The sequence below is a fragment of the Emys orbicularis genome, chromosome 1 (genome assembly GCF_028017835.1).
Source record: "Emys orbicularis isolate rEmyOrb1 chromosome 1, rEmyOrb1.hap1, whole genome shotgun sequence".
NCBI lineage: Eukaryota > Metazoa > Chordata > Testudines > Emydidae > Emys > Emys orbicularis.
Genome location: NC_088683.1, coordinates 106,368,402 through 106,396,097, shown reverse-complemented (window position 1 = coordinate 106,396,097; position 27,696 = coordinate 106,368,402). Strand labels below are relative to the sequence as shown.

The 27,696-nt window shown below is 40.3% G+C and overlaps 1 protein-coding gene across 1 annotated transcript in view; it reads left to right on the top strand.

The window, feature by feature from the left end:
* The window catches only part of MYBPC1 (myosin binding protein C1), an 87,315-nt gene extending 63,028 nt beyond the window's left edge, over positions 1-24,287 (top strand). Inside the window, exons 24-31 of the mRNA XM_065406269.1 lie at positions 1,010-1,177; positions 2,448-2,536; positions 3,653-3,848; positions 4,678-4,817; positions 7,283-7,442; positions 8,946-9,082; positions 10,082-10,268; positions 24,187-24,287. Coding sequence (XP_065262341.1) covers positions 1,010-1,177; positions 2,448-2,536; positions 3,653-3,848; positions 4,678-4,817; positions 7,283-7,442; positions 8,946-9,082; positions 10,082-10,268; positions 24,187-24,287 — 1,178 coding nt within the window. The remainder of the gene's footprint in view (positions 1-1,009; positions 1,178-2,447; positions 2,537-3,652; positions 3,849-4,677; positions 4,818-7,282; positions 7,443-8,945; positions 9,083-10,081; positions 10,269-24,186) is intronic.
* Positions 24,288-27,696: the final 3,409 nt, after the last annotated feature.

Below are 27,696 nucleotides of genomic sequence, written 5' to 3'. Positions count from 1 at the left end.
TTTGGAGGGCAGGAGGGGAGGGATGGGGGAAACTGTGTCATACGTAACCTGGGCTTTTCTAAAAATATGTAATTTTGCAATGGATCCACGAATTATATGTGACTGTATTATAGCAAGATGAAAAAACTGAGAACACTGGAATCATTTGAAGAACTCTGATCAGTCTTGTCCTTTTTTCTTAAAGTGACAAGCAGAGAGTCTGTTTTTCATGGCAACCCTATTTGTTAAAATTCTAAAGTAGCTAAATAACAAATACTTCATTAATAAGCATTAGAGCTAACAATATAATGCAGTTAGATCATATAAAATGCTTTTGTCCATACTTAGATCTCAGAACACTCTACATTGTAAGTAAATATCATTAACGCCATCTTACAAATGGGACAACTGAGGTACAGAGAGCTTTGGTGACCCACCTATGGCCAGTCAGTGGCAGAGCTGGGGAATAGAACTCAGATTGCTAATCTTAGGCCCTGTCCGTGAACCATGATGTTTCCCAAACGAAGCAATAGCCATAGGAAAACTGACACTTCATAAATAGCTAATTATGTGCTACTACCATCTGTACATGACAGGTGTGATTTTTAAAAGTGCTCAGTGCTGGTCTAACTGTGCTCCCACTGAAGTCAATGGTAAATTTCTCATTGACTTCAACAGAAGCAGAGTTAGGCCAATGCTGAGTGCTTTTGAAAACCACACTCTATATGCCCTTGTTATTTATCAACAGACTTTTAATGGATTTCTATAATTACATCCTGTAATTACTGTTCACACGTATTTACTTTTTAATTTTTTTTTAAAAGATAATGTTGAGTATCCTTAGAAACATTTCCCCTACTTATTATCATTGTATTAATCCAAATCAATGTCATATAATAGCATTATTAGAGAATAAAATCAGCAACAGTTTCTGTGCAGTTGTTCACTATACTGTAAGTTTTCTTGATGGAGAAGTGATTACGTATATAATTCTGTAATTTTGCCCCCTCTTTTCTTTTTCCTAAACCAGCGGAAGAATGGATAGTGGCTAACCCCGAGCTGACAGACAAAACAAGGTACACCATCACTGACCTGCCAACTGGTTCCAAAATTTTCGTGAGAGTGAAAGCTGTGAATGCTGCTGGTCCCAGTGAACCTAGATTGCACCCACAACCTATTTTAGTCAAGGAAGTTATAGGTAAGATACACCACTGTTTATCTCTTCTCTCACCAATAAACACACACTTTCAGCGTTCATGCTTCCTCTTTCTTGTGACTAGCACCTGCAGTTGTATACTGCAGAAGCACTGCCATCCAGTAACATGCTGAAGCCAATGCAGTACTGCAAACTCCAAGCATTCAAAAATCATGAGATTGCCTTAGAAATCATACATTTTGGGTTGTTTTTATTTGCCTTCTGGTTTGTTTGGGGTTTTTTGAAGCCTTAGGCCTCATGTTTTCAAGCTTCTTTCTACAGCCAAGAAGGCTAGAAGTTTGCTTTTTCTTTTAATGAAAGTTGAGATTCTCATGTACTTACATGACTCCAGGAACTGGGGCTTAAAAAATAATAAACAGCACACCAAATCTGATGAGACTCTTGATAAAATTGCAAGAATTGGCAACACTGATGCTGGATAGAACAAGCTGCAGGCACAGTGGTGAAAGTAGGTCACATCTATCACTTCAATTTGCTTTTTCATTGTCTCAAAAAGTGGAAGGAACAGTAACGCAAAAAGACATGGTTACACTTACATTCAGTCTCATTCCCTTCTTATGCTGCTGACCAGTGATGACATGGGCAAGTTTTGAAATTTGAGATCTAGTAATATAGCTGAATTTGACCATCAGTTCATACACACATTGTTGTCCACTATTGGATCAGTACAACTGCCCTGGCACCATGTGAAGTTATTTACCCCCCAATATCTTTGTAGCCAGCTGGGACCAAAGGTAGTTAGTTGTACATTGCCTTTGCAATTGTCCAATCCAGGGGGATGCTGGGGGCTGGTTTGGCCTAGCATAAATTAGAACAGTTTAGCATGGGACCAATATATCAGGCAGGGATCATGAAAGTGTAGCAGCATTCTGAACATTTTACACACTCCCACAGCCCTTTCCTATGGTGGGGGAATCCTCAGCTGGCCAGATAGGGCATTTTTAAAGACCTTCTGAGTCACTGGAATAGCACAGAAGGGCTTTAGCATGAGTAGGATCTGGCCCTTCGTCTTTTTGTGCAGTCTGACCATTTCATTTTTAACTGTGTCCATCACTGACCTACCCATTAGCCTATCAGTGCGCTCAGCACTTTCTAAAAAATAAGGTCTCTTTAAGATGTCTTAAGTTGGGAACCCAAAAATTGAGGCATCCAGTTCACATCTCACTTTGGAGAAATGTAGGCCATAGGTTTTAATGTTACTAATGTTGGTGCTCACAAAAACACACTATTTTTTTTTAATTTGTTTTTTTAGAACCTCCAAAGATTCGTCTACCAAGACACTTAAAACAAACCTACATTCGAAGGGTTGGAGAAGCTGTGAATCTTGTTATTCCTTTCCAGGTAAGAAATAAAGACAGTTATTAATGCTTATTTTTCTTATATTGAGATTGTTAGAACTGCATGTTATACAACTGTGGTAGGGCATGAAGTTAATTTAAGCAGAATTAAATCCTGGTCAGTCAGGATACCTGCCAGATGGCTTTTTCTGTGTCTTCTGAAATCAGACTGTGCTCAACCAAAGACTGAATTTTGTAACTAGCAAACAGTGCTGATCTGTTGTCTATTGTTGTCCACAGAATACCCATAATCTCCAATGTAGACTTGCCATTACACACAAGAGAATCACTAGCACAGCACAGAGTGGTTGCAATAGACAATGATTAGATATGGTGTCTAGAGCTGGAATGTGACATTTATTCACTATCTTGCTTTGGGGGTGGTGTGATGTTTCACCAACCCAGCAGAATCTTTGTGCAACAATGCTTCATAGAGCCCCTGGGAAGCACAGCTGTTGCACCAGCACTTCCAAGGATGCAACATGCGCTTTCTACTCCAGCTGGTTAGCTCTGCTGGCTGGAGGCAGGGCTATAGCCTGACCTCATCCGACACCCCCTGCAGAGGCTAACTGTTCCAGTAATACTTGTCTGCAGAGTCCTTGCTCTGCTGAATGCAAGAACCCCTACTGTGTCCAGACCTTATGCCTTCTCCTTCCTTTGTGCACATACACAGATGCCGGTGCACATTATGTGCTATAGGAAATGCTGCTCCTGGTAAATTAAAAGTACTACTGTGTGGTGTATACACTCTGAAAGGACTGAGGTTACCATATTTGGACAGCACTTCTGAAATTCTCGTTTCTAGAAGGGCAAACTCCCAGTAGTGACACTGCATGATCAACAAGTTAGTGTCTATTGACATCGCACTGTGATTCTCTTAGGGCATCTGCTTCTGAGAACCACTAAAAACAAAATAATATTGCCCATTAAGTTCAGAAAAAGACAAGTATTTGAACATGTGACTGCCTCTGAATTGCCTTGTGTTTAGAATTATCTGCTTTTTCTTTAAAGAGTTTCCACCATTCTGGTTAAAGAAGACTTTTATTTTTGTCTTTGAGACAGCCTAACACCTCTTTCTCCTCCCAAAAGCATACATCAGTTGTTCCATGGCTTTTTACAGGGAAGACCAAGGCCAAAGGTATCTTGGAAGAAAAATGGTGCTTCCGTAGACAAGAACCAAATTAACATCCGCAACAGTGAAAATGATACTATCATCTTTATCCGAAAGGCAGAGAGGAGCCACTCAGGAAAATATGACCTGAAAGTGAAAGTAGAAAACTTGGTGGACAAAGCTACAATAGATATTCAAGTAGTTGGTATGTTTAAAAAAATAAAATAAAATTATTTTGGCAAAGCAGACTCCAAAAACATGTTACCAGTGTGCTGGAAAACATGAGATTTCCAGTTACAGCCTCCTCTACAATGGTACCTCTCTACTTCAGCTCACTTGGCCAGAGATTCTGAGCCAGGTCCTCAGCTAGGGTAATTGGGGACCTCTGTACAAAACGTCAGTAGCCAGCCTGAACATTCCAATCCCACCCTAGAATCCTACACTACTTCACTGTTTGTAATGGATTTTTATGTTCCATATTTGTCCGAAACACTGAAGCTTTTTATTGTTAAGGTGGCACTCAGTCAGATCTGATACAGCTCTACTGTAGCAAGAGTTAGTTTCTCACAAACATGACTTGGAAGAGACCACCAGTGTTAAAAGCCTTATGATGGAAAAAAGAGACACACCTGGGAAATCTCAGACACTATATCTTATAGGTGAAGCTGTATACTTAAGCTTGCCTGAGACTTCCCATTATAAGATCACATTTTCATTTGCTTATAACTTTGCCAAAATAGTATGTGATCATGTAACTGAAGACTGGATCATAACGCATACGCACAATGGGGTCAAATTAAAGGCCAAAATTAAAGGCCAAATTAGAGGCAACTTGAATTCTGGCATTTCCTAACTTTTGAGTGCTTGACTTTTGAGTGCTTGACTTGTCGTCTTTTACCATTGTTTTGTGTGTGTAAGATATATATCTATCTAGCTCTAGATATAGATCTAGATAGAGATATATCATATATGAGAGAGAGAGAAACAGAGAGCAGGCATAATGGAAAGATGACCATGCCATATCATCATTACAGATCGCCCTGGCCCACCACATGTTGTAACGATTGAGGATGTTTGGGGAGAGAATGTTGCTTTATCATGGCAGCCACCAAAGGATGATGGTAATGCAGCCATTATTGGGTACACGATTCAAAAAGCAGACAAGAAGAGCATGGTAAGTTATAAAATATGTTTGACTCAGTTTAAATCCGACAGTCACCATGTTCTTTCTTTTAAATATAAAAAGCCCTATTTGCATGGACTAATGTCGATGATTGATACATTGGATCATTACAGAACCACACCACTACTCAGAAAATCTCAAAAGCTCATCAGAAAATCCCAGTGTCCACAGTATTCAAAGTTTATAAATGAGAACATGTGTATTTACAAATCTGCGTTCAGATTAGAGATGGGGCAAGTGAGGGGGACGGGCAGGAGTAGATCTGCATCTCATTTGTCTAAACCCCTCAGAGTTCATGGGGAGCACAGAGAAATAATTCTGTTTTATTCCCTCTGGAAATAGAGAATCAAAATCCCAAATGCTCATTTTGGAGGCAGTGTGGCCCCACAGATAGTCCACTAGGTGGTTAGGAGATCTGAGTTCTATTCCCAGCTGTCACTGCTTGGTGACCTGGGGCAGATCCCTTCACTTCTCTGTACTACACTTCACAAATTAGGTAAGTATCATTATCCCTATTTTACAGATTGGGATACTGATAACTTACCTAATTTGAAAAGTGCTTTAAGATTTACAGATGAAAAGTGCTATATGAGAGCTAATTATTGTTATTATTTCAATTTTTATAGCTCTGTAAGAGACAGCGGTTGGATTTCTACATTTAATAGATACTGCAAGTTTGGACATTGTGAATCTAAGAGAGATGAACCAGTTTGCATGAGAAGAATACTAATACACTGACCTGCTGTGTGACCTTTGACCAGTCAGTTCACCTCCCTGTGACTTTATTCCCCCTCCCACCCTTCATCTCTCTTTAGACCATAAGCTGTTCCGGCCAGGACCTGTCTCTGATTATATGCATACACAGTGCCCAGCACAATGGAGGCCCGTCTCAGTTCAGACTTCTAGGTGCTACTGTAATACAAAATAAAATAATAACTAGTGTCCAAAGTGTACTGTGTGCTCATAGGGCAGTGATTCCATGTTATCTCCACACTGTCTGTGACAAGAATTTTCCTGTAATAGTACCAAGTGGGATTTTAAATAATGACTGTTTCCAAAGGGACATTTTCTTAAACAGTTGCCTCTGAAGAAAGGATGTCCCAATTTCTTTCGAGTAGATGATCCTTTCTGAGCGCTATGAGCTATATTACTGGGAAGTCTAAAATAATGTGGCTCTGCAGGTTTAGTACATATCAGTATAAACTCTGGCACAAGAAACTTACACAAATATATACTGTGAGAAAGGGAGACAACTGGAAGGGGTGGCATAAATAAAAGAGAGCATTTTCATGGTCAGATTCTGCTTTACGTGAATAATATTTTTAGCATTAGTCTTGCTGATCTCACTAGGTGGATATTGTGTACCAAGATCAAATTTAAATTTGATATTTAAAGAGATGCCTTTCATCTAAACATGGGTCTCTTGAGAGCTATGCAGATAGATGCCTGAAGCAGTATGCACTGGAGTATATAATACTTCCCAAGAGATGAGTGTTGTGCCAGAAATCACAGGAATTCAGAACTGATGAAATTACATCCACAGGACTTTGTTACAGAAAAAAAAAATACACATGCCATACTTTGAATGCTTGTTTCTGTCCTCTAACTTTGCCCCTGGAACTGCCTCAAAAACTGATTTAACAAACAGGGTTTTTTAGCTGTTTATTACATTGTGTGAATGTCCCTTATTTACACGATTTCTCAAAATTAAATCAAGAATGAATTGGAAGTCATATTTTTATCAAATAAATTACCTCTTGGCTACTGCCATGGGAGACCTGGCCCCTTCCAGTCGCATGACTCTGGCTGAGTGAGCTTTACACACTGCTCTCCTTAGACTGTACTGTTGCTACTGCTAAGAGAAAGAGCCTCTAAGATCCAGTCACCTGTCTGATGAAGTGTCTGTAGTTTGGGCTGTATCCACTGCTCCTCCTACCCTATTAAACTGTTCTTAAATCATGAGAAATAACCGGAATGGAATCATACTTTCCATAATCATATTGTTCATTTAGCCTAGTGCCAGAGGAGGCAGATTAGTACTGGGATTGCATTCTTATCTGCAGCAATACTTTCTCTGTCAGCAATATGAAATCTGAGTGGCAGAGCCTGCCTTTCTTCTCTTGCACAATAGGACCTTTGTAATATTGCATTTCCTACAATTATCCCGCCTGACTAACCATCAGAATGTGACAATTTAATAGGGTTCACTTTCCATTCACCCTTCATAGCACAGTGGTGAATTGCTTGTGACCCTTCTGTCATCACCCAGTTACTGTGTAGTGATTAGCTTAGAATCCATTGCCATCAACTCAGTTATTATATTATGCCTTACTGGTTATATAAATTGCTTAAAATTTGTTCTCATGCTTTCATATGCACAATGGCTATTCTAAACCCTAGCTGTTGATAAATGAAGTGTGTTGCAGGCAAACTTAGTCTGTGTTTGTGTCTTGCAGGAATGGTTCACTGTAATTGAGCACTACCACCGAACCAGTGCCACCATTACTGAACTCATCATAGGAAATGAGTACTACTTCCGGATCTTCGCTGAAAACATGTGTGGCCTCAGTGAGGACGCGACAATGACCACAGAGAGTGCTGTGATCGCAAAGGATGGTTAGCTGTCAATTATGTTCCTAAGGGGGAAGGATGGGGTTCAGAGTGGGGAAGGGAATCAGAGACAAAAGATTTGATTCTCCACTCTTTGTACCTGGTGTGGCCACTTACACCTGTGCAAAGTGAGTGTAAATTGCTACCATTCCAGTTTGGTAGTGTATGGCATTCACTACACACAACTGCAAATTATGGGACAGGCAACAAACTATGGGAGGATGACGCTTGATTTTAAATGGTAACATCAATTCCTCTCTCGATTCTGAATTATATATCTGAGCTTTCAAACAGTTTAAAATAGAAATGAAGGTGTTTTTGTAATCTATACATAAACTGTTGTAAAGGAGAACGGCAGTGGGCATGACCTGAGTTCAGGAATGCTCAGTCTCTCCGATACAGTATGTCCTGTGAAGGCAGTTGGCTTAAGTTTAGAGAGATGGGTGACAACCGTCGCTTGCTGTATGAGCCAGTGCTAATGGCATTCCTATTGGCGACGCAGAACTTTGTTCTCTCGCTCGAAAGAAAAGCATCTCCGTTCTGCCCATCAAAAATGGGGACTGCATAAAGGAAACTGAAAACAGTGAGTTCACAAAGCTGTCAGTTCTCCGTGAGATCGCTCAGAGCGGAAATAGTTTTCTATTTAAAAGTGGGGTGGGGTGGTCAGAAGAGGCGCTGTAGAAATTGTTTCTTGTCACTGAAAATTCACCCCTGTGCCGAGGGCCAGCACAAGGCCCATGCACCCGTGAACACCTGTTGGAGAGCCTAAGTAAGGTATAAGTTGTGCATAGCTCTTGGTGCTGGCCCTTGGCACAGGGGTGAATTTCACCCCGTATGTCCATTCTATGCATCAGCATAGTTTACAGAGAAAAATAATGTTTTTACTACTGTCAGCACCACAAGTGCAGATACATTATCAGCGAGAAAGCCAGCTCTACTAGATTTTGTTTTATACAGGATCAACACATTTTCTGTGGTCTTTATTGGTGGTGCTGTGCAAAATGAAGGAGAAGAACATATGGATTTTCAGAGACTGTGCCAGCCCAAGTTTACAGTACTGGCAGTTAGGAAATACTAGTTGTAGATGGAACAAATTAGGAAAAGAAATCAGTGACAAGAATAAATGTGGAACATTAAGATGACATTTTAGTCACCTCTTTGATCACTCTTACCAGCCCGCTAGTCAGTATTCATATTGTTGTACAAAGTGTGTGTGTAATTGCAGGCATGCATACAGAGTATATACATTATACTTAATATACCATGTATTCATACAACAAGGGGAGATTTTAAGTCCTCTGTACAGTATGATCAGAAACTACAGTAACTTTCCAGGCTCAATTCTGCTCTCACGCTAGTGAGAATGAGTGCAATAAATGGAGTTACATTGGTATATAAAGCAGTGCAAATTAGAGCAGACTCACTCTTTACTGTTGAATACTGTTGAAAACAATATGAAATGCTTAACTTTGTTCTAACAGCTCCTAATGTCTTGTATTTATTTCATAGGTAAAGTCTACAAAAATCCAATTTATGAAGACTTTAATTTCACCGAAGCACCAATGTTTACTCAACCTTTAATTAACACATATGCTGTAGCTGGTTACAATACTACTTTGAACTGCAGTGTTCGAGGAAATCCAAAGGTATGGCATACCACTTAATAACATCAGTGAAGGGAAAGGAGAGTTTAATCAGACACTGATGTTTTCTAGTACTGTTCCTGTTCTTATAATTCACACACATGCTCTAAGGAGAATCAGTGGGCTAAAGAATAGAGCAAGAGTCAGGATTCCTAAGTACTCTTCTCCGTTCTGCCATTGATTTGTTGTATCACAATGGACAAACCACATCCCCTTCTGTCTCCGTTTACCCCTCTACAACGTGGGTATTATGAGATTTACTGAGTCCACAGATTATCCTAATGAAAATGTGGATTTTTCCCAGCTGATCAGGCAAATCTAGGGTTGCTACTTCAGTAACTCACAAGAGCTGCATGGTCAATACATCAATAAGGATTTTGGTTTAAAACAAAATACTCTTTATAATTATAAATACTAATATTTATATTATAGTAGCGCCCAAAGGCCCAGTCAGGATCTGGTCACATTGTGCTAGGCACTGTACAAACACATGGTCCCTGCCCAACTGAGTTTCTCTCTCTCTTTGACCAATTTTCCAGAGTAGAAAATTGAACTGACCCAGTAAAATCAGAATTCAGAATTTTTATTTAAAAAGTGTTCTCTGATCCACCATTCACTTCCAAGGTTTTGGATTAAGTTCTATGCATTGGTTACTAGTAAAAAAAAAACAGCTTTATTGACAAACCTAGAATATTTAGATCTTGAAAATTATTAGTCAGTTTACTATTGTATGGTACACCCTTTGTAATGTAACTGATCTACATTTTTGCCCACCCAAAAATATTATCTTGATTGAATTCAGCTAAATTATAAGGGCCACAGGGAGCTGTGGCCCTTATAATGGCATGATATGGCCCAAACTTATTTTTATGGATGGACTACAACTTCCCTTTTGTCAATATTTTGTTAATATACCACTAATATATCATTCAACTTTAATACAAGGTCACAGAAAGAGTTTAACATTTAATTGCCTATATTTGTGTGCACTTTTTACCACAGCCCAAAATAACCTGGATGAAAAACAAAGTGACTATAATAAATGACCCAAGATACAGAATGTTTGGTAACCAAGGTGTCTGTACCTTGGAGATCCGCAAACCCAACCCTTATGACGGAGGCACTTACACCTGCAAAGCAGTCAATGAACTTGGAGAGGCAGCGGTTGAATGCAAACTGGAAGTGAAAGGTAAGGTTTCTAAGATCAGAGCAAATCCACTCTTTGTTACAGCATATATTAGAGTCAAGAGTGCAGTAAGCAAATGCTGGGGGGTATATCCTAGCACCAATTTTATTCAAATATCCATTGACGTCAAGGGTTCTTTCATGAGTGGACATGACCCTTAGGGACCAGAAGGTGTACTGCTCATGTGACAAACTCCAACACGACTCTCAGATGTACAGCGCATGCCACAAGCATTAGGCAAGGAACAGTTTTGGATGGGAGGAGTATCTGTAAAGGATGCCAAAAGGAGTTAAACTAAACACGGCAATAAAGTTTGTCAGCCTTAAAAAAAGGAGGTGGAAGAGGAGGTTGGAGCAGATCTGGGTAGAACTGGGGGGCTGGATCAGAGCTGTTGAAGGTGTGGGGAGGGGCTTGGAGTGGAGCTCAGAGGGTGTGGAGCATAGATGGGAGGATGGTGGTTACAGGGGGTTGGAGCAGTGCTGGAGGAGGGCTTGTACAGGCCTGAAATGGAGCTGCGGGGGTGGATCAGGAAAATAGGAGGCAGGAGGGGAACTAAAAGAACCTGCGGGGGTGACTGCATCGGGGTTGGGGGAGCTGGGGGCTGGACTGAAGGACTCTGGAGGATGGTTGAGGAAGAGCTGGATGGGGGCCGGATCAGAAATGGGGCAGGGTGAGGGGGGCTGTGGCAGGTACTGGGGTCATGTAGGGGGCCTCGAGGGAGCTGGAGGGAATCTTGTCAGGAGCTGGGGGGTGGGATGGCTCGATTGGGGCTGTGGGGGAGCTAGTGGTCTGGAGGGACAGGAGGGCTGGAAAGGAGGTAGGGGATGGGGGCTGGATTGGGTCTGTGGGGGACCTGGAGAAGGATAGATTTCAAAGTCAGAAAAGGGCCCACTAACCTATTCTTGCCCCAAGATACTTTGAGGCTTTGATACACCACTGATCTAGATAGTTTTTCCACTGTCCAGTGCAGGGTTATTCCCTACAGTATATTTTTCTAGTGTTTTGCCCAATGTACTTTTAAATGCCTCACGTAATGGCACTTCCACTAGTTCCAAAAGGAGAATCTTTCACTGGCTTATAGATCTTATTATTGTATTTGTTTTTAGGAAAAATACATATAGAGAATCATATTGATTTTGCAAACAGACATAAAGGGGAAGAAGTTGGTCAGATTTCTGCAACCTTGAGAATATCCCTTTTAAATCCATTAAATGAATATATTTTATGAATTCAAGATGTTTTAGTATTGACTGCAGGTATTGTGAATGGTCCTAAGGCCCAATCCAACACCTGAAGTCAATGGGATTCGGATCAGACATGCAGTAAATGGTCTAAAAAGCATATTTTCGTAGGATTACCAGTTCATAAAAGACTTATTCTGTAGCCATTATTTTGTATGTACTGAAAGCCAATATATTTAGCTTTTCTATACTGGTTGCTTTCTGTTTGTTTTGGATTATGATTAATATTGTCTTTCATTTCTGATATATCTTGTCACATAGCTCAAATATGGTAGCAAGGAAGTAATGACATAACTGGTCTGTTCATGTGGTAGTAAAGCCACATTTCTTGACTGTCCTGATACCTTTTTACTATATTCTGGCAGGTGAAAGTGATGTCCTCATTCTAGATTTATACAGTCTGTTTCTTAATACCAAGCAAGGCTCCCTGTTTCACAGCACAGGAGAAGATCATATGGCCTAACAAAGATAGCCATTAATCACTAAAATCTAGAGGCCAAGTTAGACTAATCTTTCATTATAACTCATAAGCCCCCAAGCCCTAAATACCTTACCAGTAGTTACCTTCAACTTTTGAATCTTTAATGTTCTGCTCACAATAAAATGGTCAAAATAACACAATTCTATGATCACAGTAAGATCTCTCTGTCTCTCTATGTGTCCAATGATTTAACAGGGCACTTTTTCCCTACAGAATAGCTTTTAATTACATGAAAATAGAGCATATCAAACATGTTCAAACAGAAAAAACAATGTTGATTAATGGCAACAGAGAGTCCTGTGGCACCTTTAAGACTAACAGATGTATTGGAGCATAAGCTTTCCTTGGTTAATATTTGTCAAATTTAGGAGTCTTAAGCATCCATAGATGTTACTGTTGCCAAAGACCGTGTAGCATTCTTCAGTAAACCCAACAACAGTGTTGATAATAACTGTACAAGGGGAAAGATCCAGTATGGTGTGAAACCCTATACTCTGGAAGTCTTTGCTACTGGACATCAGGATGAATTATAGTCTTGCCACTTTTAGCATATGATGCAAGACCAACTCTTTATTCAGGCTTTCCCTGGTATCTAAGCCACAGAATACTTTGCAACATTGACCTGGAAATCATTGACCAAGAATTGATCCTGCCCTGAACAGTGGTTTATTGAGGAATGAATGGGAGATTTTGCCATTCTGATCAATATTGATGTGAATCATGTTTCTTTACATTTGGCATTTACAAATTGATGTTTGAAGTGTAAAAATGCTTAGATCATTTTTCAATGTGTCTGTTATGCTCAGTAATGTAGTTGGGTAGAACTTTAATGGCTCTGATGCAAAAAGTCATTACCAGCTACATTTGAGATGACCCCTTTGAGCCTTTTCCTGATGGGCATTTGATCTGACACCATCCACCTCTTACTACTTTTAAAAAAAAAAAATTTATAAGATTCTAGTCTGGTGCTCTGGATGGTGCACAAAAAACTGCAAACAATCCAAAATACTACCACTGACAGCCATGCCTACCTGCATCCACGACTGACTACTTCTACAGCTTGTTATATGAAAGAAAAACAATTCTTCACAACTCAGCTCCTAACACCCCCCATGCCCCAGCCCCTCAGTTAGATCTCTTCATTCCCCCAGTCATCCATCCCAAGGGGAATCCTCGGTAAACAAGTAGGTCTTGCAGCATGTCCTGAAGGTCACACTATCAAGTTTTCAGCAGACCCAACTCAGAAAGCAAGTTCCAAAGCCCAAGAATCACTCAGCAAGAATGTCGAACTAGCAGCCCTGTCCTATTCATACTGTCAGGAAGCTTAGGTGCCTCAAATAACCTCAGTTGCTGTGGTATCACATCCTAGATTAGCAAACAATCATGCATGTGCTGTGATGGGAAGAAGGGTGTGAAACTCACTCCCCTTAGCGGTGTCTCAGTCCATCCTTCCCCACTTTTAAACAAAACCTTCCACTACCCCTTCCCCCGCCTTCGCCCTCAAGAGCTTTGAAGCATGATCATTGATGGATCCTTATTAATAGCTTCCATGCCTCCTTTTCCCCCTAAAGAACTCAACATTTACGTTAAAAAAGTAAAGTGAATGATCTTGGCAGACCCCAGAGACTATACAAAAGCTGAAAGTCTTCATGTTCAAAGCATGTCATTGTATCCACTTTCTGCATCAGATCTGGAAAGAGTCCTAGAAATAGTTGTGTCTTTTGTCAGCGTTCCATCCTGGGCTGTGCGTTCTCACTGTCTTTGACCAATTCTTTGTTTAACCCACGTCACACCTCTCTTGTTGATTGACTGGTTTTTAAATCTAAACTCATCTTAACCGTTGGGCAGTCCAGCGCACCCCCCCAAACTCATGAGGCATGCAAATCCTTTTTCCCTTCCTAATCCCCAACAATTAGGGACCATGAATCATCTCTCTTGTTTATATTCCTTCCTTTAAACTAGCATATTTAGCCATTAATTTTTTCACCTTTCAAAAGAAGGTTCAGACTAGCATGTTGTTAGACTCAAATACAGTACATCTGTGGAGAGGTTTCCGTCTTGCTGCTATTAAAGTCAGGGAGAGTTTAACCACGGCATTCAAGTAGAGTAGGATCAAGCCCATAATCAGCAATTGTACTGACCATAAGAATGGCCATACTGGGTCAGACCAATGGTCCATCTAGCCCAGTATCCTATCTTCTGACAGTGGCCAGAGCTGGATACTTCAGAGGGAATGAACAGGACAGTACAATTTTTTCAGTGATCCATCCCTTGTTGTCCAGTCCCAGCTTTTGGCATCTGTGCATTAATAAACAGTCCGGATTTGCTATGTGAAAGAGAGACAAATGCAGTGGGTATTGCACATAGCCAGATTGTAAAAAGGTAACTTTACAGGTGTTCCCCCATCCATCCACTTATATGCTGGTTGTACACTCTGCCCGTCTGCTGCCTCAGCAGGAGCGATCAGATGCTTGAGCAGCACAACGACACAAAGAAAAGTGATCTCTGGAGGAAAGGCATTCTGAGTCAATGGAAACAAATCATTGTGTATATATTTTTTTTTAAATGTAGCTTCCACTTTACTCCAGGAAGTAAAAAATTAGGGCCTGAGTCTACAGTCATTTTTCAGGCAAAACATTATTGATTTCAAAGTGAATTTTTCCTGGGTAAGGACTGCAGGGTCAAAGCTATAATGTAAGGGATGTTACATAACTGGTGAGTTTAAGAGCTACAGTACTGTAACTACTTTTTTTTGGATAGCACATCGTGTTAGACAGATATACACCATACAAAAATATATCTTGCACTAACTCTCATTTTTCTAAATAGTCCAGAATTTCTTCCCTCTGTTTCTGAGCTGTTAGTAATCTCTGTTTTAACATGTAGACATATTCCTAGGAATGTCACAAAAATATCATGGATACAGTATACTACTCATATTTTATCTGGTATCTAAATAAATGAAAAGTTATGGTAATAGCACGGTATACTAGTAGTGCATTACAATTATCTTCTTTTATCACTTTGCATATATCATTTTAGGCTTCAAATCTAGACTATCAGGAGTTACAAATTTTACCTCATTTCTTAAAACATTTTATTGATAATAATAGACAAATAGAATATCAAGTATTTCATTTTACTGTCAGTGAAATGTTTTCTGTTCATAGATGTTATTTATTTCCGATAAACCACAGCATTTGCTTAATCTTTTTCAGGTCTATTAGATGTACTTAAAATGGCAAACAGTTGGGCTATTTACTACAATAGCATGACAAGTTTAGGGTCTACAAGAGTGCTGAAAAAGTTCATGCTGCAATTTGCAAAAGATCTTTGTTAAGAAAAAAAGTTCTATCTGAACTATGTCTTGCAAGATGACAAGCTATATAAACACAGAATTCCATTAAAACTATTATTGGATTTTTCACACACCCTCTCCCCAAAGAAAATTTTTAAAATATTGTTTACGGTTCCTTGAGCTAGATTCCTAATCGTGGCTGGTTTGTCTTAAGAATTCGTAATCATTGTCTTGTTTTGTTTTCAGTAGATAGAACCTGTTCCAAAACCCATTGAAATCAATAGAAAGCCTCCCTTTGACTTCAGTTGACTTTGGATCAGGCCCTAAGAGAATGTATCATGAATAGGGCCCTACCAAATTCACGGTCCATTTTGTTCAATTTTATAGTCACAGGATTTTTAAAATTGCAAATGTCATGATTTCAGCTATTTACATCTGAAATTTCACAGTGTTGTAATTTTAGGAGTCCTGACCCATCAAGGAGTTGTGAGGGGGATTGGTAACTAGTGGGAGCGACGCAAAGGAGGCACCAGCTAAAGGGAGGCACGTGACCCCCTCCCACGTGACCCCCCTCACATGACTCCTCCCCAACCTGTTCCCCACATGACCCCCCCATGTGACTCATCCCCACCCCCAGCCCAAGGACCCTGTGCTCTCCCCGTCCCCTCCCCATCCCATGTTACCCGGCTGGGGGGTGGGGGAGGCCTCTGCTCCAGTCCCCCTGGCATGTGTGGAGCCACTAATGCACTCTCCCAGGCAGCCTCCAGCCACACTGCCTGCCTGGGATGTTGCCCGTGGTGCGGCACCCAGCGGCTGCTCTCTCCCAGGCAGCCTCCGGCCACACACAGTCTGCGAGCTGCACCAGGCAGCATGGCCAGGAGGCCGGAAGAGGAGAGGCTCTGGCCCCGCCTCTTCCCTTCCAGATCTGGCCCTGCCCCTTCATCTCCCCAGCTGCTGGCCTTGCCCCCCTCAGCATTTTGGGGAGGGTCATGTGACCCTTCGCCCCCTCCCCCACAGGTCACCCGCTGGCAACAGCCTGCCTTTAGAGCTGGGCAGCTGGAGAGTAGGGGCTACTGCCCGGGAGCCCAGCTCTGAAAGCAGAGCCACTGCCAGCAGCAGCACTGAAGTAAGGATGGCCTGGTATGATAGTGCCACCCTTACTTCTGTGCTGCTGCCTGCAGAGCTGGGCCCTCAGTCAGCAGCCGCCCAGGTCTGAAGGCAGCACAGAAGTAAGGGTGGCAATACAGTGACCCCCCCCCCCCAAAATAACCTTGTGACCCCCCTGCAACTCCCTTTTGGGTCAGGACCCTCAATTTGACAAATGCTGGTCTCCCCTGTGAAATCTATATAGTATTACATAAAAGCTCACAAAAGACCAAATTTCACAGAGGGAGACCAGATTTCATGGTCCATGATGTGTTTTTCATGGCCGTGAATTTGATAGAGCCCTAATCATGAACCTGTTGTCATGAGATAATTGACTACTTTGGAGAGAGTGATCAGCCTTAAGAGTGAAGCCAAGGTTGCTTATCACTTCAATAACTCGATGATAGTAATGGATTCTGAGAAAAGTTGCAATTGGTTTTAATCATATTAAAAAAAATAAGTTGTTAAATTAATTGGGAACAATTTCAAACAAGAATAAATACCAGTACGAATATTCTAATTCTGCAGTGTTATATCATGGAATAATTACCCCAGGAGAACCATTCTTCTTGGCGGGGAAGAAACAGGTTTATAAAAAGCATATTCCACTGGACATTACCTTCCATTCCATTCCTCTCTTTTTACATCAAAATGTATTTGCATGTAAAGTGTGTATTCCTTAGTTGCTTTTAGATTGCACTAGCTAGTGTCTCATGGCATACATTGGCTATGTCACATGAGCAAAGAAGGCCAAATTAATCAAGAATGTAGGAGCTAACATCAGAGTTATGCAAAGTTGAGGCAAGAATTTATACTTTCTCATTAGACATAAAACCATGCATATATGTGTGTATAAAAAAACAAACAAACAAACAAACAAAATCCTTAAATGTATGCAACTCCCTTTGTCAAGGTGCATCTCAGAGGATCAGGTTTAGGTTAGTTTGATATAACCTGGAGAATTATTGAAAGAACAGAGGTATCACCATGTTATCCATTTTATTTTAAAATTTATTCCTTATTGTAAACTACATTTCTATTCTGAATTGGTACTTAGAACTTCAATACAGGCTGACACTTGGCATGCAAAGTCTAAGGGGGAAATACTAACTCTGTTGAAGTCAATGGGACCTTTCCATTGATGTCAGTGGGCATGTCTACATGCAATTAAACACCTGCAGCTGACCCATGCAGTTGTCTCGGGCTTGCGGGGCTCGGGCTAAAGGACTGTTTAATTGCAGCATAGATTCCCGGGCTCGAGCTGCAGTTCGAGCTCTGGGACCCTTCTACCTCACAGGGTCCTACAGCCCAGATGCCAGTCTAAGTCCGAACGTCTACACCGCAATTAAACAGTCCTGCAAGCCCAAGTCAGCTGGTACGGGCCAGCTGCAGTTGTTTAATTGCAGTGTAGACATACCCACGCAGTGGGGCCAGGATTTCACCCTTAGAACCAAATAAATTATCTATGAGCATAACTCTGTTAACTTCAAATTCAGCTTCAGCTGAGTTACACCAGCAGAGAATTTACCCCTTTAAATAGAAAGGACATTTTTAACATTACCAAAATTCAAAAATATCAACATGGCCATTTTTAAATTGCAGAAATGCCCAAACACTGATGTTTCCAGTACTGGAGGCTTTCAGATGCACAATTTAAAAACTTACTCTTGTGACGCAATTAAGCTAGAATGTACTGCAACCATTTTAGATATTTTTGAATATTTCTTTTTGTAAATGGCTGCTACAGTTTAGTGCCCATACATAACACTACATACGTAAAATACTTAATTAAAACTAATGGTTCCTATAGAGTAAATGGCATGCCTTAACTAATGTAAATATGTATTTGTGTAAAGGTACATAATAAGGTACTGGTGTGTAACTAGTCTATACTTGATAATTTTGCCTTTTAGAGTTTCAACATATGTATATATATTTATAATGCTATGTGTGTGGGTTTTTTCCTGTGTTGAAAAACACAAATATATATATATGTTTTAGCTTCGCCTGAAGCTAAGTTTGGAAACTTTTATTCTAAAAGTGAGTTGCACAATTTGACTGGCTCCACTGTGTACCCTAGACTAATTACAGAAAACAGTCATATTTGTTTGTGCATATTAATATCACATATTAATTATAATTTTGAAGTGGTACTGGATCCCTGCCATTTACTTTCCATGTGCTTCTATTTCTTACATATTTTACATGACTAAGGATTAAAACATCATCTTGTCATAATTATGAACATAATTTCACCCAACAAGTTCTCTACTTTGGTGTTAGCAATTAAGTGCTTATTTCTCTTTCTCTCTCTCCCTTAGTTGCACAGTAAGGATTTTTGAATGTATATTGCCATCTAAGGTAAGCTTTCATATGGTTCTTGCATATGAAGCTTATGTCTGTTTTCACGTCATACAAAGCCTGCCAAGTATGGCATGATTTTCATTATGTCATTTAATGAAAATGTTTTTCAATCAATAATTTAATAATTAGAATTTATATTACACTATCCTTAAACTAACAATTAACCCTTAATCTTTCCAATAATTGCTTGTTATAGTAACTCCCTTTAGTGGTACATCCACTTACTTTCTGCTAGTGAAAATGCTTCAGCTGAATTTAACAGAGCATGAGTTAGGTTAATTACTTACCATAGAGAAAATACAAGTAACATAAGAGCATTTTTTCATCTACAGTCAATTATTTGCATCTAAGGATAGACTTCTAAATAAATGAGACCATTTTTACATCACTTAATTTTATTTAAAAATGAATGATTCTTATGAACATTTGCATTACACACGTTTTAAAGAATGCTATAAAGCATGCCATTTTTTGTCTGTATTAAGCATTTACCTAAGACCAGGAAAGCACAACTCTGAAAGAATGATAAGGTTAAATGATGTAGCTCACTTACTTGGAGCTACAATTAAATAATGGCTCTTTAGTAGGAAAATGTTGTTAATGGATATATTGGCTTGTCCTAAATTGTGTAAATAGAATAAGATTATATCAATATTGGATCAGTCAGTTTAATCTAGCTGAAATGTACAGTTTGCTCAGGTAAAGAGAATGATGTGTTCATCCTGAAAATGTACTTTTGCTTTAAAACTTTTGGTGTGCTACAGAAATGCCTCAGAAGGTAAGTGTTATTAGGGGTTGGTTGTGTTTGCACCTTGCAGAAGTGAACATCCATGCAGACTTATAAAAGGTACAGTAGCAATGCAGTTTCTTTATCATGCATATCAACCTTCCCTATCGAGGAGGGGTGATCTCTAATATTTTTAGCAAAATATTTGCCATTTTCCCACTGTCCCTCTCTGACAGTTCATGGGGTACCCAACACTGACAAACCTTTTTACCCCCTGCCTCTAAGGAGAGGTAGCCTTGTCTCTGGTAGTTCAGTGTTAGCTCTCTAACATCACCAGCCTGCTGGCCACTCAGGCACTCTCCTCTGGGCTAATCCAGTGCTGTCATCATCTTGTAAGTTATCATTAGGTGCACCCTCATCCCCAAGTCCCTTTGAATCATTCTCCTGTGATATCCAGCTCCTGACACTGGCTACTCACAGAAATCCCAGGTCCTCTGCTCTTAGAGAAGCAGCATACCCCAGTTGGCTAGTTTTACCTTAAACCACTGCTCCTGTAAAATCACACAGTATGTGTGAGCACTTACAACAAAACAAGATTAGGTTTATTTAAAAAAGGCGAGTTAACTAGAAACAAGAGAGAGTGGTGGAAGCATGGTACAATACAAAACAAAATCATAAAATGCAAAGCTGGGTCTAAAAACAGACCCGGTATTGTCCTGCACAGAGTGAAAAACGTAAAATTTTCTCATGTTTCTATATATATTAAAATCTATTTTAAAGGTCTCAGGTCAACCTGTGCCCTCCATCACACCAGGCTAAATTCTGAATAACTCCATTGTCTTCATGATAGCCCCAGGTTTACATTGTGCCAGTGTAACTAAAAACAGGTTTGGTCCCCTCTCTTTACCCATACAGTGCCAGATCCAAAGCAATATGCCTTCCAAACCCTGGAAGCCCTGAGAGGCTGTGGATGTTGACTGTGCTGTAGGATGCTCATTCAGTAGACACCGCTGCCTGTCAAAGTTCCAAAGCAAGCCCAACTCCCCAGAGACCAGAAACAGACTTTCCAGAGGGTCGGAAGGGACAAAGCAACACACAGCACAGTGAGACCCCTCAGTTCTTATTGGGACCTATCACCTTTGTCACCTCTGTCCAGCTTGTCCTCGTCCATCCCTCCACGAATGCAAGTCAACGCCACACCATTCTGTTTTGTTGAGAGCACGTTCTTTCCATTTCTGGCCAAAGAGTTTTGTCATGGGATCAGCCCAGCGCGTTTTCGGTCTGCCCAGCGGTCACTTGTGGTCTCTGGGGATCCAGTCACTGATGAGGGTTGTCCACCTATTGTCTTGTCTGTGGACTACATGACCCGCCCATCTTCGCTTTGCATCATATATCACCTGCACTACACTGGTCACCTCTGTATGCCTTCTGATCTCCTCATTCGGTATGTGATCACGGAGCTATATCTTACACATTCGCCTTTCCATTGCTCTCTGGGTGACAGTGAATGTTTCTTCCTCTGCTTTCGTCGTTGACCAGCTTTCCGCTCTGTATATCATTGCTGTCAGAACAGTGGAGTTAAACAGTTCTTTCCTTTTCTTCATGGGCAGTTCATCATCCGTTAGACACATCTTTAGTTTGTTGAAACTTGCCACCACGCCTTTCGTCTCCTACTGCATTCCCCTTCGAATGAGTTGTCTCTGCTCAGCTGCTGACCCAGGTAAATATATTTTCGACCTCCTCGATTTCTTTCCCGTTTACAGTGATGATTCCTTCCGCACAATGCTCAGTCCACATCCACTTCGTCTTTGACATCTTCACTTCCAACGCGATATCATGCAAAAGTCTTTGCAGTTTCTGCAATCTGTTCTCCGGTTCTGCTGTGTCCTTTGCCAGTATTACACAGTCATCAGTGAAGACTTATGCGTTAACTGTTCTCCGTCAATTCTGATTCCTTCTTCCCAGTTCAATTTCTTGAACAGCGACTCCAGTACTGCTGCAAACAGCTTCAGTGAGATTGTGCCGCCTTGTCTGACTCCTCTGCATATAGTAATAATGCAGGGGACATTGAATAATGTTATCTCTGTCGAGCAATTGCGGTTAATTTCTTCCAGCAGGTCGATGTACCTTGGGTCAATTCCGAGCGCATTGAGTACAGCGTTGATCTCTACCGAGTTGAATGCCTTTTTGTAGTTGACAAATGCAATACACGATGGTACTTTGTATTCCTTGCATTTTTCGATGAGCTGCCGAACTGAGTGGATGTGATCAATTGTCGAATACCCCAAGCAGAAACCAGCTTGTTCTCTGCTTTCGTGCATTTCAAGATCCTTCTTAATCCGATTGAGTATGATGCAGATGAAGACTTTATACACTTGAGAGAAGTGTGATCGGACAGTAGTTGCTCAGTTCTTCTGGATTGCCTTTCTTCATCAATAGTATTGTTTTCGATTTCTTCCATGCATCTGGAACATGCTTGCTATTGATGTAGATGGTGAACCGCTGCGCCAACGCTTTGAAGAGAGTATCTTCCCCTACTTTGAGATATTCCGGCCAAACATCGTCCACTCCCGGACTTCTCCCTTTCTTTATGTTACAAACTGCATATTCAATTTCTTCCCACATAACGTCAGGAACTTCTTCTGTAACCTGCTGCCTTGACAGTGTACGCTGGACATTGACATGCGAGGAGTAGAGGTCATTGTAGAATTTTGTACATATTTCATTTATCTTACTCCTTTTCAATGTCCTCGTCACCATTTTCATTTTTCAGCGCTGCCAGGATAATCTGTTTCAGCCTAACATCTCTTTGTACCTTCTTCAGACTCTCATTCTTTTTGGACTCCTCTCTCAATTTCTTCTTTCTAAAGTCTTTGTAATCTTCTTTGATCTTCACACAAATTTCTTTGCACAGTGTTCTGTATTCTTCACCCATTTTTCCTTCTAATTTCATGCACGCCCTCCTCGCCATCAGATTCACAGTTTCCTCGCTGATCCTCTGCTTGCGTCCCAGCATTTTCAATGCCTTTGCCTTCTTAGCTGCTGAGATTATCTGTGAGATAAACTCTTTGTAGTCTTCATCCATGTCCTTGTTGACCTTATACTCAAGGTCCATTTCACTCACTTCCTGTGCAAATGCCTCTTCGTTGAAGTGCCATTTTTGCTTCAGTTTCTGGCTTCTCTTAACTCGGTCTTGGGACCTGTGGGAACTACCATAATATAAATTTTTAATAATAAAGCTGCAGGAAGCTGGGAAACAATCACATCACTATGAATAGCCGCCCACTTGACAAATTCTTCCACAGGGGTCTCCCCAAACCTGGGCGGGGTCCTCATACCTATGGCTTTCATGGGCTCCAATGGCTAGCACTAGATGTTTGTAGGAGAGGTCATGAATGAGCTATAATTTTAGGGGAAACTGTGACAAACTTTGAACCCCAGTAACTGATTTACATTTTCAAGGTGCTGCCTGCGACAAAGAAAGTTAAATGTATCACCTTAAAAAAAAAACCCCACAATTACTGAGATGTGTCTTGACAATTCTGTTTTTCCTCAGAATCAAGGAAGTGAGGAAATGGGGGAAGCACATCCTCAGGCTTTACACCTCTCAAAGACCAGCTCTGACAGCAGTATTTGACAGGATTCATTGATTCATTGTGTGGAGTGCCTACTGCCAGCTTGGAAGGACCATGGCTCCCTTCCAAATGTTGACCCTGCAGTCTTTCCATGTACATTAACTCCCCTCCACACAATGCAGAAGAGGAGCATCTGGCCTTAGTGATTTCCTTAAGGTCACGGTATCAGAGAAAGGTTTCACTTTCAGGAGTTGCCGGCTCCCACGCCTGTGCTCAAACTATAATAAGGGCCAGTGCCATATTGAAGGTGCTGAAACTAAAATGAAAGCTCACTGCTGAATCTTAGAGGAGATTTTTTACAATAAAAACAGGAATAATACTCATGCCAATTCTACTTCATTTATTTGAGAATTTATAGTCAGATTTTCAAAGAACTTTTTGAAAATTTAGGTGCCTAAATATGGGCTTCAGAACCTAAATTCAGGCATCTATTTTTGAAAATCCGGGCCTTTTTCTGCAATTCTTTCATACACATAAATAAGTTACACATACTTCAGTCAAATTCCAAGAGGTATAGTAAATATTTTGCTAAATGTTTATTATAAAATCCAGCACTAATAATGTGAATCTGCACTTCTTGTCTTTTTTCTGCGTGTCAAGTGTTCTCTGCACTGGACTTTCTTAGTCAAATTCTACCCTTAGATACACTTCATGCAACTCCATTGAAATGAACAGGGTTGTCTGAGATGAAGCTATGTATTGTGTATCGGTGGGGTCGCATTGGGTGCAACTGATGACCGACTCTGGCCCATTACAGGTGAAATACACCCCTTTGCAAGGGGCCAGCACAAGTTCTATGCACCACTTAAAATCCCAATTTAGGGCTTAAATTATGAGTAATCTTTGTGCTGGCCCGTTGCACAGGGGTAAATTTCACCATGTGTCAAGAGAAAATACAGCATAGGGACTGACTAGATCTCTGTCACTTAACTGGGTCAATATTTTTCACAGAGAGCCAGAGAAATATTTTTAAAAATCTATTTCTCCTGGTAATTTTAACCATTCGATTGTCTTGTTTCTTGTCCATAGGTGGACTTTCGTTCTTCAGACTATTAATGCAAGGGGTGCCTCCACATATCGTTCATTCATATATGCAAGAAATGCAAGCAGGCAACCCTGAGGGAAAGTGAGAGCCCGTCCACACAGTGTTTTCCTGCCACTGCATTGGAAACTGGTAGCCAGCATTACAGCGTTTTAATTCTTGCAATAGCATCACAACAGTGTGCCTCCCTGCTTTTTTTCCCCTTCCTGCTGCTGAAAATAAAAGTTACGCATGGATTGCTTTGGGGTTGAAATTGAAGCCAAGACACATTTTGTAACGTTCAGCATTGTTTTCTGTTTGATAATGTGTTTTGTTTGTTTTTTAATGAGAAAGGAGAAGAAGCCGTGTAATACGCATGAGAAGACAGTCTTCTACTTTGTACTTTGTAGGGCTAGGCATATTTTTGTCAGAGTGAAAGTAGACTGATCAACCAGTGGCAATCCAGTAGGGCCTTGACATACATACCTCTTTTGATAATGGATCTTATTCATCCAACAGTAGTTCAAAAGAATACGGTTTTGCTATAAACTGACTGTTTAATACACATGCATTTAATGGTCATTTCAGTTGAATATTTCTTCATCTAGAAGATTTATATTTCTTATGACTCACCCACAAATCAAGTTTCTTTCAACTGAAATTAAAGTGTTTTATTTAATGTACAATAAACATGAAGTGTTTAAGACCTACCAAAATACTGTTTATTGATTGTTATTTTACATTATCTCACCATATTACTATTTAAGAACATAAGAACGGCCATACTGGGTCAGACCAAAGGTCCATCTAGCCCAGTATTCTGTCTTCCAGGAGTGGCCAATGCCAGGTGCCCCAGAGGGAAAGAACAGAACAGGTAATCATCAAGTGATCCATCCCCTGTCGCCCATTCCCAGCTTCTGGCAAACAGAGGCTAGGGACACCATCCCTGCCCATCCTAGCTAATAGCCATTGATGGAGCTATCCTCAATGAACTTATCTAGTTCATTTTTGAACCCTGTTATAGTCTTGGCCTTCACAACATCATCTGGCAAGGAGTTCCACAGGTTGACTGTGCGTTGTGTGAAAAAATACTTCATTTTGTTTGTTTTAAACCTGCTGCCTATTAATTTCATTTCGTGAACCCTATTTCTTGTATTATAAGAAGGAGTAAATAACACTTCCTTATTTACTTTCTCCACAGCAGTCATGATTTTATAGACCTCTATCATATCCCCCCTTAGTCGTCTCTTTTCCAAGCTGAAAAGTCCCAGTCTTATTAATCTCTCCTCATATGGAAGCCGTTCCATACCCCTAATCATTTTTGTTGCCCTTTTCTGAACCTTTTCCAATTCCAATATATCTTTTTTGACATGGGGCGACCACATCTGCACACAGTATTCAAGATGTGGGCATACCATGGATTTATATAGAGGCAATATGATATTATCTATCCCTTTCTTAATGATTCCCAACATTCTGTTAGCTTTTTTGACTGCCGGTGCACATTGAGTGGATGTTTTCAGAGAGCTATCCACAATGATTCCAAGATCTCTTTCTTGAGCGGTAACAGCTAATTTAAACCCTATCATTTTATATGTATATTGGGATTATGTTTTCCAATGTGCATTACTTTCCATTTATCGACATTAAATTTCATTTGCCATTTTGTTGCCCAGTCACCCAGTTTTGTGAGATCCTTTTGTAGCTCTTTGCAGTCTGCTTGGGACTTAACTATTTTGCGTAGTTTTGTATCATCTGCAAATTTTGCCACCTCACTGTTTACCCCTTTTTCCAGATTATGTATGAATATGCTGAATAGGACTGGTCCCAGTACAGACCACTGGGGGACAACAGTATTTACCTTTCTCCATTCTGAAAACTGACCATTTATTCCTAGCTTTTGTTTCTTATCTTTTAACCAGTTACTAAATCATGAGAGGACCTTCCCTCTTACCCCATGACAGTTCAATTTGCTTAAGAGCCTTTGGTGAGGGACCTTGTCAAAGACTTTCTGGAAATCTAAGTACACTATATCCACTGGATCCCCCATTGTCCACATGCTTGTTTACCCCTGAAAGAATTCTAGTGGATTGGTTAGGCATGATTTCCCTTTATAAAAAACATGTTGACTCTTCCCCAACAAATTATGTTCATTTATGTGTCTGACAATTTTGTTCTTTACAATAGTTTCAACCAGTTTGTCCGGTACTGAAGTCAGGTTTACCAGCCTGTAATTGCGTAATGTAATTGGCGTCACATTATCTATCCTCCAGTCATCTGGTACAGAAGTTGATTTAAATGATAGGTTACAAACTACAGTTAGTAGTTCTGCAATTTCACATTTGAGTTCCTTCAGAACTCTTGGGTGAATACCATCTGGTCCTGGTGACTTATTGCTGTTTAATTTATTAATTTGTTCCAAAACCTCCTCTAATGACACCTCAATCTGAGACAGTTCCTCAGATTTGTCACCTAAAAAGAATGGCTCAGGTTTGGGAATCTCCCTCACGTCCTCAGCCATGAAGACTAATGCAAAGAATTCATATAGTTTCTCTGCAATGGCCTTATTGTCCTTGAGTGCATCCTTTAGCATCTCGATCATCCAATGGCCCCACTGGTTGTTTAGCAGGTTTCCTGCTTCTGATGTACTTAAAAAAATGTTTGCTATTACTTTTTGAGTCTTTGGCTAGCTGATCTTCAAATTCTTTTTTGGCCTTCCTAATTATATTTTTACACTTCATTTGCCAGGGTTCATGCTTCTTTCTATTTTCCTCACTAGGATTTAACTTCAACTTTTTAAAGGATGCCCTTTTGTCTCTCCCTGCTTCTTTTGTTTTCTTTTAGCATTTAATTTCCACATTGCAGACGTGCCAGTGGTAACCAGGATGCCATTGTGCTAGGTGTTGCACAAGTACATATGAAAACATGATCTTTGACTCAAAGAGCTTACCATCTAAGACAAATGGCATAAAAATTGGGGGAATATATATATACTCTTTTATATTTGCAGTGTTTTTAATTATAATAGGAATAGTGACAGCTCTCCTTATCTTTTCACCAACCTGTCCCTCCCTAATTCACTGATTCCTTATACACATCGCAGCAGTTGTGTAATTCATAACCATACTGCTATTGAGGTTCTTTCCTCATCATGCAAGATGAACATCAAGGATAAGATTTATATAGAAAATTTTTGATTAGATAAAATAGTTACATTAGTTTCCCAGTGCTAGGAACATTAACCTCCAAGAGAAGCAGGTGGTTGCATTTAATGAATGTGGTGTTTTTCTTTAGCTCTCCATTGAACTCTGTGAAACATACAAGACATGGGGTAACAAACAATTTGGCTCGGTTCTCAGTTATGTTCTGTCCTGTCATTTATTTACTGGTTGTTACTCCAACTTCATACATAGGCTAGGTTATGAAGTGCAGTCTTGTTCAAAGGTTTATCATGTGGTTGGAATAACTGGTTGATGCAATAATAGAGAAAACATACAGAAATTGCAACACAGCAGCTG